At 44.4% G+C, this 19,076-nt stretch overlaps 1 protein-coding gene across 1 annotated transcript; it reads right to left on the bottom strand.

Moving 5' to 3' along the window:
- Positions 1 to 2,545: 2,545 nt before the first annotated feature.
- TIGIT (T cell immunoreceptor with Ig and ITIM domains) lies at positions 2,546 to 18,588 on the bottom strand. Its single transcript, XM_049629418.1, has 4 exons — positions 18,442 to 18,588; positions 17,110 to 17,439; positions 13,985 to 14,091; positions 2,546 to 5,331 (listed from the first exon to the last, which is right to left on the bottom strand). Exons 1-4 carry the CDS (start codon positions 18,503 to 18,505, stop codon positions 5,095 to 5,097), a joined length of 738 nt encoding a protein of 245 aa, XP_049485375.1. The 5' UTR covers positions 18,506 to 18,588; the 3' UTR covers positions 2,546 to 5,094.
- Positions 18,589 to 19,076: the final 488 nt, after the last annotated feature.

The raw sequence follows: 19,076 nt of genomic DNA, 5'->3' as shown, positions 1-19,076 counted from the left end.
TTACTTTAGCCCCGGTAAACCTTAGAATCTAACAACCAGAAAGAAAGATTCATATAAAATCAAGAGCTAGGTTGTACCATTCAGACTGTCAGTGCCATGGAAGTTGATAAACTAAGAGAAAGATCTATGGGCTGGGCACGCCAGGGAAGGGTCCAAGCAATAAGCAGTCAATTTTGGGGACTCCCAGGGATTTTCAGACTTTGGGTTGGAGGAAGTGAGTGTGGACGGACATCTCCACCAGTATGAGGAATACAGATGCCTAGGCAGGGGTGTGGGATGGGGGAAGGGTCTTAAGGAGAACTCTGGGCTGAAAGGTGACCTCTGTGAATTAAAATACTAAGTTCTTGCAACTCAATCACTGAACCCCTAAGTTCTCCTGATACTCTAGGCAATAGAAATAAAGAAAAAGAAAATATTTCATGATGCCTGGTTTGCCCTTACATGAGTTTTGTGAACCATAGCAGCATCTTGATGGATTATTAATTTTAATAATTTAAAATAGCTATGAATTTAATATACTGGGTGATGTTTTGCCACTCACAAAGTGAGGTAGACTGCCTGCTCTGTCCCATGTCCCTCTGCGGGTGGCATCCATACTGCGCACAGAGTGAAAACAGCTTTCCCACCATTTTCCTACTATTTCAACTACTGCAAAATCTCCCACCAGTCCACCCTCCTGGAGCAAATGGATCATCTATGAGTTAAGCTTCCATGTCTTGAAATCAACTTAACTGTAAACACGAATATGGAAACTGAAGGCAACAACAATACCTTGTTTTAAAAAGTCATCATTATCCAAGATATGTTTGACTTTTTAAAAGTTTGTCTCACTTCAAACACAAAATTTTAAAATACTTACAGAGAACTTGCAGATCCCACAGATATATCTGCAACTCTTAGCATTCCTTACATCCCAGTTTTTAAGAGTTTGATAATTCGAGATACCCTGGTTGCTCCCAACAAGGTCTGATGCCCCCTCGGGGACCTCTGTGGCATCATAAGCAGTGCCAGGCACAATAATGATAACATTAATTCTGCATTTTATAACTTACAAAGACTCAACCACATTTTCTTCATCTTCCCAAGAGCCTTAAGAAGTAGATATTATTATCACCATTTTACAAATAAGGAAACATTTATAATGAAGATCAGGAGGTTAAGTGGCTTATCAAATGCCATAAAGCTCAGTAGCAGCACTTAGCACTTAACCGGGTCCCCCCACCCCTTCCAGTCTACAACACACCCTAGGTACTTCTCTTCTGATCTCTGTAAAATCAATTAGACTTCTAGCACCAGAGGATGTATTCTTCACAACATTCTGACATAAAGTCAGAATGACTGTAGTCCAGGGCAAATCCTGTGATGCATGTCTATTCCTGCATAACACCTATGACTTGCAAACCTTTAGAGGACCGTAGCCCTGCTTACATGAACACAACCCCTTAGCTACCTCAGATACCTTTTGGGGAAGAGTCTGAAATAAACAAATGCACAGCCTGCTTTTCACCTCATGCTTTGTTTTGATCAAAGAAAGTCCACAGGAGAATGGAAGAGGACCTCCATGCTTATTCCTGGTGGGAGCCCTTCCACATGCATAGCATCTGTAGACCCATCCAATGGCTTATAAACATACTTCTTCTGTGTTTTCTCCACATGCAAGAGACTTACTAGAATTGTGATGTCTAAATTAACTGATGGGGCACTTTGGGGGGGGGGCTCAGTCTGTTAAGCATCCAACTCTTGATTTCAGTTCAGGTCATAGTCTCAGGGTCGTGAGGTTGAGCCCCACGTCAGGCTCTGCGCTGGGTATAGAGCCTGCTTGAGATTCTCTCGCTCCCTCTGCCCTTCCCCAACTCACACACATCTTCTCTCTCCCTCTCTCATTCATAAATAAATAAATAAATAAATTTAAGTTAATTAAAATGAAATAAAATTTAAAATTCAGTTCTGTAGTCACATTAGCCTTATTTCAAGTGCTCAATAGCAACGTGTGGCTAGTGGTTGCCACACTGAATGGTACAGATGCAAAACATTTCTATCATCAAAGAAAGTTCTACTGGATTGTACTGTCCTAGACTCTAGTCTGTACTAGATAGTACTGACCTAGACCTTCTGCAAAAAAATTCTATCAAACATTGAAGTTCATAATTCTGACTTCCTGAAAGCTCAGGCTCTTGCACACATAAGGCTCCTCTGAGCCTCTTGACAGGTGTACTTTGGAGTGGATGCAGAAATTTACTAGTTACAGCCCTGAAGCAGCACTGGGAAGACCCAGAAGATGGAACAAAATTCACATCCCCCAGCTGGCAGCCACAGCCATGCTGCTGCTTCCCTCCGCCTTGTGGGGACGGTGTGCCCACCAGAATGCTGCCATTTGCACACAGCACACAGCCACCCTGTCTGTCTAGCTTCAGCACTGATGGAATCCGTATGAACCTGAGTGCATGATGATTCATCCCCAGGGGCTGACAGGTGAGAAGGAATGAGTCATGAAATAAAACTGCATGAGAAAACTCTATCTACTCATGAAGATCACCTACCTCAAAGCTCTATGACTCAAAATTTCTCATATTTGTTCAGGATAGTTCTTTGGATTAGAGATCAGACTATACGTGCCCAGGCTTAGAATGTGGAGTAATAAAGGGTCGGGAGTCAGTACATTTATTCTTCCCCAAACTCTCATTCTTTAATTCATTTATCTTCCCTTCTCCTATCATGAAATCCAAGAGGGGATCCAAGAGAGCTTAGGACCACTTCCTGTCTGCACTTAATAATCTCCTAACTCCATCTCCCCTATAATCCTCCTCCTATGTGTTTCTCAAAAGACATAATAAGAGGAGAAAGTCTCCTCAAACCCTATGTTGAATGAGAGCAAAAGAGAGAGACCACCCATCAGTGATGGACACCCTTCCCTGGTACCAGCTGTGCTCAGGTCCAGAGTCTAGTGCTGCATGGCCCAATCAAGATATAATGGGAGCCACATGTGCAATTTTAGATTTTCTGGTAGCCATATTAAGAAATTAAAAAGAAACAGATGAAATTAATTTTAATAACATATTTTAATCCAAAATATCCAAAATCCTATCATTCTGACATGTCATGAATATGTTTAGATTACTAACGTGATAGTTTCTGTTTTTATTACACACAACCAGCCTTCAAAATCTAGTGTGCATTTTATACTTACAGCACAGTACATCTCAATTCAGACTATGACATCTCACCTGCTCGACAGCTACCTGTGGAGAACGGCTACCGCACCGGACAGGACACCTGTACAGGAATCTGGCTTTTAGGGAATTGTCTTCTCTGGTTCTCCAAGGAAAATCTAGTTCAGTGAATTCCACTTGAAAATTTATTTTCTGTCTAATTCAATCTCATTTTAGCAACCTGGCCCATTTATAGCATCTATGGGTTCTTTTGTATTTTTATTTCCATCCAAATGGTATTTGTAGATATTTCCCTGTCACTATAATCATGTTAAATAACACCCAACACTCAGTCCAGCCTTGACCTCAATATATGTCTCCTCCAAAGCAAACTGCAGCTCCCTTTTGTCAGTACGTTTTAGTTCATTTCCAATTCGTGAATGGTATTCTACTCCCAAGCCGTTTGCACTAGTTCGGCAAGAAGAATGTGCTGGGCTGCCATGGCCCAGAACAGGATTTGACATGCATCTGTCTGTCTTCCAAAGGACTCAGCAGTCCGGACAGATTTGGGCTCGTTGCTCCTAAGTACATACCTATTTGGTAGAGAAGCGAGAAAAATAAAAATACAAATCCAAGGAGTAGGAGTTGAATTTTCTTCTTGCTCAGCCTGCCTACTTAGGGAGCAGAGCAATACTTCACTTCAGCTGTTGGCAAATGACAGCCTTGCTTCACATCCTCTCTCATTTCCTGTGCCCATGAAAGAAAATCTGTCACCTCCGTGCCCAGCATTCCCCCTCAATCCTATAAGAGAGGTAATGGCAGGATAAAGGCCTGATTGTCAGCTAAACAGAAACTCGCACTTAGATGCCACCCAAAGCCCAGCACAAAGAGGTCAGAGGGTGAATTTAAGGGTTCAGAGCAGCTAGTGGGAGGGTGTTCATTTTTAAACCCTCAATCACTCTTTTTTCTCCCCCCTAGGAAGAGTCCCTGTTTTAAAAATCCAGGTTTTCCTTTTGGTGGACACAGATTCTTTCCTCACAGGCTCCGTGGTGGGTTGACAGAGAAAAGGTGGATCCTGGCCAGGGGCTAAGCTGCAGCCCCCCCAGCGGGCAGCTGGAAGACCTGGGGTCCCCTGCTGCAGCCCATCCCTGGACTCCAAGCACACCCAGCAAAAGGAGACTTGAATTAGCTTCTCAGGGAGTAAAATCTGAAGCCCTGTTGGCTCCCTTGGTGCCAGGATCTTCATGTGGGAATTTCAGTAGTTCTGTTCGGTTTCTCTGACCTCCCTGGACAAAATTCCTGCTCTGACCACATAAGCCTCACTGTTCCTTCCATCCTCCCAGGACTTTGCCCCAGACAAAGCCTATCCTGACCACCTCAGCCTGCACCACATCTCTTCCCAAAGACACATGTCTTGTCTCCCTGTCTTCTTACTACCTTTAATGCAAATGTCATCACCCCATTTAACTTTAAGGTTTATAAGGGCTGAGACCTGAGAGGGTGGGTTAGTCATGCCCAAATCGCCCCATGGAAGCCCATACCCATGTCATGCCTTGTTCATAAAATGCCTTGAATGTGTGAATGTTGATGAAAATGACCATGACAAATGAGATGATCATATCATCATCATCATCCATCACAAAACTGCAGCCCAAAGCCCTGCCCTGTTGGGAATGCATTTCTCAGAGCCACAAGATCTGCTCAAACCAGGTCAAGTTATTTTTTTTAACTTTGCATTCATAATCAAGACACAAACTGTTCACTCTGGGTCTGCCACCAGGGAAGGGAAAGGCAGAGGAGATGTGGAGAAGAGAATGACATTCATTCACTCAACTAAACATACACACCCACACGCGCAGCAATAATGGAGACTTCAGACCCTTGTACATCATCCACCTGTAATAGCAGAGACAGGAGTGTATCTCCCAGACAATGCCTCTGGGAGCTAACTGGTCTCTGCTGGGAAGCTGAAGCTTCCAAGGCTCCTGTAACTCAGGACGTTGAAGTACTCATGTGGCTCGGCACAGTCATCTCCCCTCCGCTCTGTGCAGAAGACCACGGGCACAGCCTCTGCCTGGATGCAGCTTCCAGCAGATGACAGAACGACGGCACTCCATTCCTCCCGTTCACACGGCATACTCCTGAGACCACTTTCCGAAGAACGGGCTCTGAGAGATTTCTTCTGAAAACAAACAAACTACAAAGTGAGGAGGAGGGGATGTCATTCAGAAGTTATTCCCCAACATGATACATAGTTACAATCATCTCTCTCTTCCTTTCTTACACACACAGACACACAAGCAAAGTTGTGTTCTTACCAATACCAATTCCTTAACCCTTAATTTCTCAGCCTCATCGCAGCTAGATTTCAGTACTAACCACTCCAGTGAAACTACCCTTGTTCCACATGCAGTGAGCCCCACACCCTGTGAAGCAGCTTTCTGTCCCAATTCTCTTGTTCTCTTTACTGCCTCTGACACTGACCTCTTCCTTTTGGAAATGTTCTCTTTCCCTGGCTCCCACAGTATCACTCTCTCCCGGTTCTCCTCCTCCTGCAAACTCCCACCTTCACCTTCAGCCAGACCTGCTTTTCTCCTGCTCACACATTAGCTGCCCAAATAAAGGGACTCCCCAAGCTCTGCCCTCTGTTTTCTCACTCTGAACACTCTCTGAGTCACCTCATGTATATGGACCTCTACAAATACCATCTGCCCTTTGAACATTCCCAGATCTCTACCCAAATTAACCCGGGCTCCAGCCCCAAGCTCCAGACCACCCAATGGCCAGTCACAGCAAGCTCAGACTCACTCTGTCTCAAATGAGACAATCATGTTCCCTCCCCCACAATCAGCTCCTGTCCCTACGTTCTCTTTCCTGGTTCACAGCACCAGATGACCAGAAGCCTAATGTTAAATTCCAATCGGCCATAAATTCCCAACCAATTTTATTCCTAAGTCCCTCTGAAATCACTTCCCTCTTCTCTATTCCTACCCCCACGTCTTATCTCGCCCTGTGCTTCCGGCACCCACCTACCTCTGAACTCCCTCTTTCTTCTGGTCCAACTTTCACATGGCCACCAGCACAGTGGTAATTTAGAACTGGAAGTTGGATCAAACCATGCTTATGTCTAAAGCCCTTGGATGGCTCCCCTTGTCTACTGAAGAGTGCTTAATCTCCCAGAGGGGCTGCAGGTGGATGTCAAGGGGTTTGTAAAACACCGTAGATTAGTCCATAATTTCACTACATTCCCTGCAGAAGATTGTGTGTGATGCCCCCCAAAACACCTTTGGTGATTTGGTCACACTCACCTTTGCAGCTTTATCACCTGTGGTGCATCCCCACTCAACACTCTAGCTCCTGGCATATGGCCTGAGTGTCAGGCAGGGAGCATTTATTCAGAAGCTGCTATGAGCACATACTGGCTAGCTTCTTCATGTCATCTCAGCAACAGCCCTACTGAAGTTTCTGCTTTGGAATGAGCTCATATGCAGACAGGTGAAATCACTTACCCAAGGACAATCCCAGTTCTGACTTGGGTCCAGGCCATGCTCTTTCTCCTCAGCCAGGCTGCCTCTCATCTTATTGCTTCTCGAATGCCATGCACTGTTTTCTGCCTCCTCCAACTTTTTATATGATCTCCAAAAAGTTGTCTACTCTTTCCTCCAGACTCAGCTCCGTAGCACATTGTCCAAGAAGCCTTCCCTGACCTTCTGTGAGAGTGACATTCTTCCTGTTCTCTAGATGTTCTCTGTTGTAACATGCAATGCTGTCTAGAACTTATCTGTTTACCCCTCTTACTTCTCCAAACTGTGGGCTCCCTGAGGGAAGGATCTATGCTGTATTCCTCTTTGTAACCTCAGAGCCCATAACAGACATTCGATACATGTTTTGGGACTGAAAAGTGTGTGTTCACACATGCATGTGCGTGCACAGGCATGCGTGCACGTGCGTGCGCGCACACACACACACACACACACACACACACTCTTCCTCAGCCCATACCTAAAAGAACAGGATTTTCCAAATCAAAGGGACTCATAGTCAGACAGCTACAATTGCTATTATGGGAAAATAGAACAGACAGTGAAATCTGTTTGGGAAAACAAAGGGTATGAGGTCAGCCATTGCCCCCATATGAGAGCATCACAGGTGAAGATTGTGCTAAGCCAAGGAAATCAAAGACCAGTAGGCACAAGCAGGATGGCAGAAGAAACACCTAATGGCATCAACTGCAGAGGTGACACCCTCTCAGTCTTACTGGAGACTCTGCTCTAAAGTATGTCACTCACTCCCACCATGGGGTGCGTCCACGGGTCTGGATGACAGAATTACAAAAAGCCACACACAGGCTTGGAAAATAACAACAAACACAAAACCAAATCCCATTATTCCCATCACCTACTACTTCCCAGGAGAGGAAAGAGCATCCTTACTGGCTAGTGTGAGCTCAGCGGTGCACGCATATAGGCTAACGGGAAGGGTGGATAGGCTGCACGGATGTACACTATGAACAAATATCAAATATTAGGGGTGGCACTACACTGCAGGCCCTGAGGAACTTGGCCTAGATAGAAGCCATGGTCTTAGAAGGACACACAGGAGTCAGGTGGTCTCTTCCCACTCACTGTTTCATTCATTCCTTTTCAATGCAATGGCTGCACCCTTACCATAGGTATGAAGAAAAGGGGTCATCATTGGTCATGCTGATGCTGTGCTAAAAGAGTGCTACATCCCTTGATGCAACCCAATCCATTTCAAACATATAAATATCCAATTCTTTCTCAAAGAACTGATGGTGACCTTTGGTGCTGGTGTGTTCTCATTTCCACTCTTAGACTGGCCACCCTTGCCCTGGAATCTTGACTATTTTGGCTTCCAAAGTCTTCTGGGAAATGTAAACATTCCTGAGATGGGTCTCTCAGCTGCTCAGTTTTCATTTAATCCCTGTGTATCGGGACTCTGTCATTGCCAGTACAAAAAACAAGCCTGGGGCTGAAGTGGTCCTATAGGAGCAAGAAGGGAGACTGCAGCTGGGTCCTATGAGGACAAACACTGCCCCCCGGGAGACATGAGGAGGACAGACAGTGGGTAGTCAGTGTTATGGAGCTGGACACAGCCATCTCTCTTTTCCCTCACAGAAGATCCCCTAGGGAAACTCTTTGCAATACCTGCTTAGCAAACAATATCCATTCATTTAGTCATAATACATCCATGCAATATCAATATTTTTGAGTACCAAGTATTATAAAGTGCCACGGTAAATAAAATCTATAATAATTACAAGAATTTAATAACTAATACTTATTAATACATGCCGGGAAAAATGCCAAGTACCTTACATGAATTACTTGACTGATGTTTTCCCACAACGCTATGAGAGCTGCATCATAATTATTCCCACTTTATAGATATTACCATAGCTACTGAAGTGGTACAGCCAGGATCCAAAGCTAGGTCTGTCTGATTCCAAAGTCCACGCTCCTAAATAATGCAACCAATGGCCTCTCCAGGTCTATAAGGAACGCTGTTGGCACCCTGCTCAGATCCTACCTGCTGGACCAGGGATCCCATTCCCCAGACACTGAGAGTATGGGCTGTGGGCAGCTCACAGCTGCCCCTTCTCTGGGGAATGGTTGTTGGGCCCTGCCCTCTCTGGTTAGCATATGGAATTGGGGGTTGACTAAGGTGGGTTTTCAAAAATCTGGCTCCCTGCCTCAAGGTACAGCCAACTTTGCATACAATTAATTCTTGCTGCAGTCAAGTCTCCAGCTGAGACCAAGTCTGGCTGAGCTTTCTGCCCTTGGCCCTATCCAGCTACTCCTTCACTACCCTTCATCTAAGAGTCCATCCCAGTAAATCACTCTCACCAAAATTCATATGTCAGGATCTATTTATGGGGATCTGATCCAAAACAGTTGCTCCTGGAAATGGCCCTAGAAGCAGACACAGGATGGTATTGTGGAGGGATCCCTCCCCAGCTGGATGGGAATACGAACCCCACTGGTGGTGGTGGAATGGGATGGGACACAGATGGAAGGGGAATCTGAGCTGGTGCCACATCACTGACATTTGAGAAGTATGGAGAAAGAGTGGTTATTCAAACTGTGGGATTGAGTAGCTTTTACTAAATTCCCCCTCGGGAATTTAGTGGGGAGCATGACAGGCTCAGATCTCTCAGCACCTGGAAGCAAAGTGTGAAGAGTCAAAGCTCCTTCTTGATAGCATTTCAAGAAACACACATATCTGGCACTGAAGACCAGGCACAGGACCTAACTGTAAGAGAGACAGAACTTCAAAGTAGGCTGGATTGTAAGCTTGTGCAAGTCTCTTATGCTTAGAAAAGGAGAGATATCTATGACTTGGGAAGAGGATCTCTGGGTAGACTCACTGAGAACCACCTGCTTCTCTTGTATCCTATGGAGCTACAAAAATGGCCCACTTCTCCTTGATGGAAGTTATGGCCCTGTTAGGACCTGTGTCCCCTACAGGCCATCAGCCCCATATTTAGGGCAAGACTGCAGCCTACAGTACCTGAGGGAATGCCAGGAATGCTTAAGGAGGAGAGAGGTTATACCTAAAGGACACGGCCAACATGTACCGGCAGCAATGGGAGAACATGTCTGGGAGTGAATTCTCAGAGCGAAGGGGCATGCTGGGCAAGCAAAATATGAGACTGGCCAATATTGGGACACATCTCGTGATTTAAGATATAACATCCTCACAAGGACTCTGGAAGACAATACTAATACACTGCTGTCAAGAGAGATACCAACACCACTTTGGCAAACTAAGGAAGAAAGAACCCAAACCCTCAGACAAGTAGGGATGCAATGATGGACGTATGTAAAATCATAAGGAACATATATATATTGGTCTCTATCTTCAGTTTCTACTAATATTTAGTCTTTAACCCCAGTTCCTGACACAATGCTCCTTAAACTCTTATAATTTGCTGAGTGATAGGAATGTTTTATACAGGACTCCTAAATGGCTTAGAATTTCCTGGTTATAGGAGTGTCTTTGTTCCAATGAGGTGATGTTGGGTGGGCTCCAGGATGGAGGCTGGTCACTAGAAAGACCAAGCCATGATTAGAAGCTTGGAACTTTCATCTCCACCCCCCATTCTGCAGAAAAAAGAGAGGGGCTGGAACATGAGCTAATAATCAATTTTGCTTACATGATGAAGTCTCCATAAAAATCCCACAAGTATGGAGTTCAAAGAGCTTCCAGTTTTCTAAAAATATCCACATGCCAGGAGGGTAACACCCCCCAGCTCTCCAGGGACAGATACTCTTGTGCTTGGACCCTTACTGACCTCATCCTGTGTATCTTTCATCTGGCTATTCATCTGTATCCTTTATCATATTCTTTATTATATAACAAACTAGTAAATGTAAGTCAGTGTTCCTCTGAGTTCTGTGAGCTGTCAACAAATGATCAAATCCAAGGAGGGGGTTGTAGAAACTTCAATTTATAGTAGGTCAGTCAGAAGTACAGGTGACAGTCTGGGACTTGCAGTTGGTGTCTGAAAGTGAGGGCAGTCCTGTAGGACTGAGCCCTTAATGTGTGGGTTCTGATGTTAACTCCAAGTAGATAGTGTCAGAACTGAATTGATTGTAGGACACCCAGATGGTATAGAAGAATTGGTCAGTGTGGGAATAAACCCACCCATCTGTTGTTTAGAAGTGTTCTGTGCAGTGTTAAGAGTAGAGAAGAAGAAAAAAACAGAGTTTTCCCCAATATAACCTACTAAATCAGGGATTGGCAAACTAAGGCCCATGGCTCAAATCTGGCCTACCACAGATTTTTGTACTGCCCATGAGCTAAAAATGATTTTTATATTTTTAAGTGGTTGAAAACAAATTCAAAAGAAAAATAATATTTCATGACACATGAAAATTATATGAAATTCAAATTTCAGTGTTTATAAATAAAGGTTTGTTGGCACACAGCCATACTCATCCATTTACATATTGTCTGTGGTGCTTTCATGCTGCAATGGCAGAGTTGAACTGTTGCAACAGAGACCGTATAGCCCACAAAGTCTAAAAGATTTACTACCTGGCCCTTTACAGAGAAACTTGGTCGATCCCTGTACTACATAATTTTGAAAATCCAATAGCTGATTATGTTTCTAGCAAAGATCCAGAGGACACTCTTTTACAAAGGTGAAAAAGAATGTGCTAGTGAAGAAAGCACCAGCATTACTGGGAACCTCAGTGGTATCTCTCCTCTGTAGGCTGGGGCTGAATGCTTTTATAGACCGGGATCCCTAGTAGCAATAGGAATGAGGAGACCCCAAAATGATATAGGGGCAGATGGTAGCACTTAAGAAACAAAGTGGATGTAGTTACTGCAATGGCAGCCTGACCCACCAGGATATTAAGATGGCTAATAAAGCACAGTGCTCCTAAGATAAATATGGATGGACAACCAACAGGGAGGGGTGTTGCTTATCTATGGACAAGAGATCAAGAATACATGAGAGAAGACTGAGACCAGGAACCCACCCCTGGAAAGTCAAAATCTCTTGCCCAGTTTCCAGGTCTGTGAGCAGCAAGGGTGGATACCAACCGTTCACCCGCCAACTCTGCTCTCCAGCCTTCTGCACCTGATTCTGTTTCCTAAGAAGACAGAACTATGTGTACTGCATCAGCAGACTTCCTTGCCCTCAGGCTTGGGTTTGGGCTCAACCAATGCAGAGCAACAGTAGAGGATGAAGGCAAGGAGAGTGAGGTGAGGAGATATATATATATATATATATATATATATATATATTTTCCCCTGGCATTCTCTCTGCATAGTTGCCTTAGACTGGCTATAACCTTCAATCAAAGATTACAGTACTTCTCAAGCTGGTCCCCTCCACACATGTCTCCCTTTCCAGGTTCTAGTAATCACCTTCTCCCCTTTCCCTTAAAGACTAGGGGTGACAGTACACTGCTACACTTCTCCTAATGGTTTCCTTAATGCTGCCCAGTACTTTGTAACTGTCCGTTTTAAACTGTCTTCAAGCCACCCGCCTTGAGAGTACTACATGTTCCCAGCTGTATCTAATTATATCACTGTACAATTGCTGAAAATCAAAGAGAAAGAAAGTTTTCAAAGGAATGAGAAGAAAAAGCCATATCTTCAAAGGAGCAAAAATAAGATTCCCATAGTTTCTCAACAGAAATATGGGAAGCCAGAGACAATAGAAAAATGTTTTCCATGTGCTGAAAGAAAGTAACTGCCAACATAGAATTGTATACCCAGCAAAACAAATATATCATTTTTAAATTAAGGAAAAATTAAAGATATTTTCAGACAAAAAAAAAAAACAAGATAATTCATCACCTACACAAAAGGAAATATAAGCAATATTATTCAGACAGAAGGAAAATGATCCTAGGTACAAGACAGGAAATGCAGGAAGAAGTAAAGAGCAACAGAAAGGGTAAATCTAAGTGAATAGTGACTCTAAAAACAATACTAATTTCTTGCAGGGTCTAAAATATATATAAAACTAAAACACATGGTAATAATAGCAATAAGTTGGGAAAGTAGGTAAAAAAGAGTTAATGCACCCTAAGATTCTTGCAAAATCCAAGACATGATTAAAGCACTAATTTATACTGTACTTGAATAAGTCAGGGGTATGATTTGTAATATCTAGTGTAACCGCTAAAAGAATAGCAAATCTAGCATAATTACCAAATAGATCTTTTTATAATAGTAAGTACTTAATTCAAAAGACAGCAAGAAAGAGTAGGGGAAAAAACAGGCAAAACATATATGAAGAAAATAAGGTGGTAGCTGTAAACCCACATATATCAGTAATAACAGCACCAAGCACATGGTCCAGAGAAAGAAATGTCAGGGATGAAGAGCTGGGTTGTTCACTGAGCCAAACCCAGTTTGGGGGGAAAGTGAATCAGGAACAAGGGAGCAGGGTCTAGGATGAGGTGGAAAACGATGTTGGCAATCACAGACTTGCTTTCCCCCAAATGTTTGGTGACTGAAATTAAGGCGACCTGGGATGGCTTTAAAAGCCCAAAAGGGCAGACAAAACAGGGAGCAGAAATTTTTTCATTCATCCTAATCAGTAGCTACCAGTTTACAACACAAGCACATTCATCTAATTCTTCATTGTTTACAAGGCTGTCACAGGCACTGTGCCACCTGTTCATCACAGCTCTGTGACACAGACCAAGTAGAATCACCATCATCCCCACTTTCTGGATGAGGAAATGGAGACACGGGAGACTCCACAACTTTCCCTGTAATCACCCTCAATGCTGAGCTCAGACTCGACATCATCTACTTCCCCATCCAGCACTCTTTCAGCTGCATGACCTCTTAAGCTAGAGCAACAGAGGATGTATAGCCTACTGATCTTGCCATGTACCTTTTTCCCCTAAATTTCGGGAATGTTTATTTCTCATCCTGTAGAACTGCTGGGTAGCCCAACACCACAGAAGGTTGTTAAAATTACATAAGCTAACACACAAAAATCCCTAGTACCGGGTAGATGCCCAAAATACAGCAAACTCACAATAGATAAATCAAACTCTCTAGGGAGTGGCTTCAGGGACAGGCAAGAACTAGGAGCTGTAGGTGACAGCAAGATGGGGGGGAATACAGGTCCAGCCTTTCTGCAGTTCCCAGACAAGGAAAGCGACAGAAGAAGAGCGTAAACAACTGCACTGAAAGGCAGAGAAAGGACTGTAAAACAGATATGTAGGGCAGCGGGGGAGAGCACATCAAGGTCTCTCTCTGGACAGGAAGGGGACATGAAAGGATAGGGTGTCAGGGGCAGAGTGGCCATGACTGAGATGTGCAGCCACAGTCTTTACCTTTCTGGTCAATGTGACCACCACGATGACTGCCATGCAGATGACTGCCAGCACTATGGCCATGGCTCCAAGCAGTGGGATCTGGAACCCAGCGCTGCGCTCAGCCACTGGAGGGGCGACAAAGTGAAGACGGGGGGGTGGTGAAAGCCAGAAGCAAAGGGCAGCCATTACACAGGGAAGCCTGTGTGTCAGGGCACAGAGGTGCAGGCTGGCCAGGTCTTTCTGTAACCATAGGACTGGAGTCTTTAAGCCCAGCTCCTTGAACAGAAGAGCATCTACCTGGCTTACTATAAAATCAATGGCTAATCTCTGGAACCAAAGCAGACCATTGTTAACACTCCCTTCCTCTATTCGACAAAATCACTTTCCATGCTAGTCATGAAATGAAACAAAAAATAACATCCAGAAAAAAAAACCCAGAGAGTGAACATTTTATTAAATTTCATATTTATAATCATACTAGTAAAAAATGTTTAATTAAAAATTAAAATTAATTAATTAAAGCACAAAAAAGAGGGGGGAAAGAATATAACCTTTCACATTAAACCTGTAACATTTTTCCATCTGTGAGACCCTGGAGAGAGTAACGTTCTGGAGGTTTATCCTGTTTTTTCTCAGCACCTGGCACATAGCAGGTGCTTAATAAATATTTGCAATATGGAATTAAAGCATGAACAAATGAATTTCCACTAAGACATAAAGTGTAAGGAGGAAAAGCAGAAAGGGAGTTTTGAAAAAAGTGACAGCTGATTCAAGGACAGCAAGAGAGAAACAGAACAATTGCTCAGATGTGTGCTGTACTGTAGGTAGAAGGGTTTCCAGGCTGCCTTGTCCTATTCCCACCTCCTTCCTACGAGCTTGGGCAGATCCCAGAGGTGCAGGGAAGTTTTGAGAGAAGGGTGTAGCAGAGGCAGGCCCTCTTCCCTCTAAGGGCTTACACTGTGGGAAAGGTGGCTAAGGAATGCAGTCACTAAGGACAAGGCAGTGCCCATAGGACCCACACGGTACCAGGGGGGAGGGAGCCCAAGCTCCCCAGGATGAGTTCCTCCTGCACCGCAGACTCAGCCTCTTGCTTTGGCCACAGGTAGGGGAAGAGGGCAGATGGGGAGCAAAGTAGTCATGGAGAACACAGCTTCTGGGGGCAGAAGGGCTGCAGCGGGCTGTGCATAGAACCGGAAAGGATATAGGCTCTTCCCCACATGCAGCATTGACCTATACCAGAGCCAGCCAAGAAGCAGCATTGACTATACCAGAGCCAGCCAAGAAGCAGCATTGAAAAGAACTTTAAAGTAGCCTTTTATCTTCTCAGTCTACACATATTTTGCTAACTCATAAAGCTTAATCTCCAACACAATCGATAGTAACAGGCAGAAGCTCTGAGGGTCTAGGGCCTCTGTTGGTTGAGGGCCTGACTCTTGATTTCAGCTCGGGCGATGATTCTGGGGTTGTGGGATCAAGCCCTGTCAGGCTACACCCTAAGTGCGGAGCCTGCTTAAGATTCTCATTCTCTCTCTCTCTCTCTCAAATAAAAAATAAAATAAAATAAAAAGCAAAAAGCTCTGAGGGTGTAATTTAATGGAACCCGATCATCTGTGTTAAAACCAGCTCTACTGCTCTGAGCAACTGTAAGGCCCAGCCTTCACCTCCATCAAATAGTGACATGGGAGTGGCTGGCAGTAAGAGCTAACAGTACTTACCATGTTCCAGGCCTTGTTTTTTCTTTTATTCTTTTTCAGTTTATTTATTTATTTTGAGAAAGACAGAGACAGCACGAGTGGGGGAGGGGCAGAGAGAGAAGGAGAGAGAATCCCAAGCAGGTTCCACAGTGCTGTCAGTGAAGAGCCCAATGCGGAGCCCAAACCCACGAAACCGTGAGATCATGACCTGAGCCGAAACCAAGAATTGGATGCTTAACTGACTGAGCCACCCAGGCGCCCCATTCCAGGCCTTGTTTCAGGGCATTTTCTTGTAGTATGGTATTCAGTCCTATGTTAGAACCTCATAAGGTTACATCTATTTTCATTTCACAGATAAGAAAATCAATGCACAGAGAAGCTGAGTAATCTTGTCTGAGGTCAACAGCAGCACCAAGATTTGGACCCAGGCTCTCTGGTGTCATAGTCTGAGCTCATCACCACTCTGCTATACTGTTTCTCAGATGCAAAAATCTTTTCCCACTTTGCAGAGAACTGGTTTAAGTGTTCAGGTGATAATGAATTTGAGAGCACTCTGGAAACTATGAAGTACCATACAAAGGTAAATTATTATGTATTTACATTTAGCACACACTGTGTTTTAATCCTTTGTAAAACTTAAAAGCTAGGGGTGCCTGAGTGGCTCAGTCGATTGAGCATCTGACTTCAGTTCAAGTCATGATTTCGAGGTTGAGAGTTTGAGCCCCACATCGGGCTCTCTGCTGTCAGGGCAGAGCCTGCTTCAGATCCTCTGTCTCCCTCTCTTTCTGCCCCTCCCCTGCTCTCTCTCTCTCTCTCAAAAATAAATAAACATAAAAAAAAACCTTAGAAGTTAATTCTTTCTTTTTATTTTTTTAAATGTTTATATTTGAAAGAGAGAGAGAGACAGCATGAGCTAGGGAGGGGCAGAGAGAGAGGGAGACACAGAATCTGAGGCAGGCTCCAGGCTCTGAGCTGTTAGCACAGAGCTCAAAGTGGGGCTCAAACTCATGAACTGTGAGATCACGACCTGAGCCAAAGTCAGACACTTAACTGACTGAGCCACCCAGGTGCCCCAGAAGCTAATTCTAATTTGCCTGGTTAATCCTAAACCAACAAATGAGAACCCTTCCCAAATGACCTTACTAAGTGTTCTTCCTAACCAACACATATAAGATGCCCTTCTTACGCAAAACAGTGGCTCTCAATTCTGGCTGCACATCTGAATCACCAGGCATGCTTTTAGAATCTATTACATCCCAACTTTGCCCCTAGAGATTCTGATTAAATTGGTCTGGGATGCGGCTCCAGCATCAGTGTCATTTAAAAGCTCCCTGGTGATTTGAATGTGAACCAGGGTTGAAAGACCCTGTTCTTACAGTGTTTAGCAGGAACACATCTTCTGTTCTGGAGGATGAAAGTTCATTAGCCACCCTGCTCCAGAGCGCATACCTGAGCTTTGTAGGACCTCCAGAAAGAGTGTCCCTCTGTAAATCCCGTCGGGGTAGGTGTGATATGTACAAAAGTACTCCCCTGTATCATTCCTGGTCAGCGACTGCAGGGTGAGGCCCAGGTTGGGGCCGGGGACCACTCGCTCCCTGAAGGCTGGGCAGAGGTACCACCCCAGGTTAGCATGATGAACGGCCAGAAGTTGGTCCTGCTGCTCCCAGTTGACCTGTGTCACTTTGGCAGTGGTAGAGGAGAGGCGACATTGCAAGGTGACAGAGCCACCTTCCTCTGCAGAAACGTTCCCCATTGTTACTATCCTGCCTGACATGGCTCCTAGGGAAGGGGAGAAAATGTGCATGAGTCCTATGTCAACAGCTGTCCTGGAATGTTCCTATAGAAATCCTAAAGGGCTTTGAGGCTAGATTTGGTCTGTGGAATGACAGTGTCTCCTGTCCATCCTGTCACTCCCCACATGGACTATAACTGCTACACTTCACCCACTCAGGATATGCTGCTATAATCTAGCTTCATGACAAGCTCTTTGATTATTTCCATGTACTTATTTTGTCTCCCTACCTACAACATAAGCCCTGTCAGCCACCACTTCTGTTTTACTTCAGCTTCCAGCAGCCAGTTCTACGCTGGGCACACTACTCCTTGAAATAAAACCTTGCTGTTTGTCTGACTGCTGTTTGAGGTGCCTGGAAAAACCTTCAGGAAAGCCACAAAATCCAAAGGAAAGGAAGACTGGAGAGAAACTTGTTTCTCCCAGACAAAACTACCCTCCTCAGCACTGACCACTGCCCATCATCTGGGTACAGCTCCACCCTCAAATGGCTCAAAAAAAACAACATACAAATTAAATTATAATATAGTGTCTCAATATCTGTGCCCCCCTCAGAAACATATGTCTATGATTTTTATTATGGAAGGAACCATATCTAATGTAAATTCAGTCTATAATGGTAGACTCTCTGGAATCTGTGAAGAAGACATTTTTGATCCACAGAAAATGTACAATGTCTTTCTAGAAGTTTCCTCAAGGACAGAAGAAAGAACGATGAAACAGGAGTGAACTTCTACAAGCAAACTGATCATCCCTCCTCCTTGTTTCCTTTCTCTCCCCATTTCCTTTCTTGGGTTGGCCAGTCAGACACCCCAACCCCAAGGCCTCTATCTGCCACCCAAAACAGAACCTGCTTACCAGATGCTGCCTTTTCTCACATGAGGGGCCACAGGATTCTGAAAACCATGCCTTTCCTTCCCTCACTTCCACTCCCAGACTTATTTCCTCCTTCTGTTTCTCCAGTTCCAGGCTGGATTTATAGGCCTTACCTGAGGTGGGGAGGGGAGCCTGCCTCAGCCCCTGTGCCCAAATCAGGAAGAGATACCACTGCATGCTTCTGCCCAGCGGGGGGCCCACAGGAAGCAGCCTAGGCCTCTTCTACCACGGAAACTGGAGGACTGTGGCTGGCAGGCCAAAACTGAGCCTATGAGGAGAGAGGGTCTCGGAAAAACTGAGTTCAGCAGAAACAATGTCAGAGACAGATTAAAAAAAAAAAAAAAGCTCTCAACAAGTACACAAACTGCATAGGGTGAGCCACAAGAAAGACCATGAAGGAAACACACTAAAAAATAAACAAAAATGTGGTTACAGACGCATTGGTCTTTGGGTTACTATTAGTTAATCTGTTGTTTTTAAATTCTGTCTTGATGCACTTGTTTTGTATCAGTCTTTGTCTAACAAGCTCAAGGGCCCTGTGTATCTGGTAACGCCCAAGATTCTGAAGAGCCTGTGGAGGTCACTGGGCTACCCTGGCTTCATCCTACTAAAAAATGTGCACCCATAAGAGAAATCTAAGTTTGCATACTTTACAGACCAAGACTTGCGCTTGAAATCTAATGAGCCAGTGAACAAGAGGCATTTACTTCAGAGACTAGATGTGGGCAGGACAAAAAGTCTCAGACAA

The sequence above is a fragment of the Panthera uncia genome, chromosome C2 (assembly GCF_023721935.1).
Source record: "Panthera uncia isolate 11264 chromosome C2, Puncia_PCG_1.0, whole genome shotgun sequence".
Taxonomy (NCBI): domain Eukaryota; kingdom Metazoa; phylum Chordata; class Mammalia; order Carnivora; family Felidae; genus Panthera; species Panthera uncia.
The sequence above is the reverse complement of the archived record's forward strand: the minus strand, read 5'-3'. Positions and strand labels throughout refer to the sequence as shown.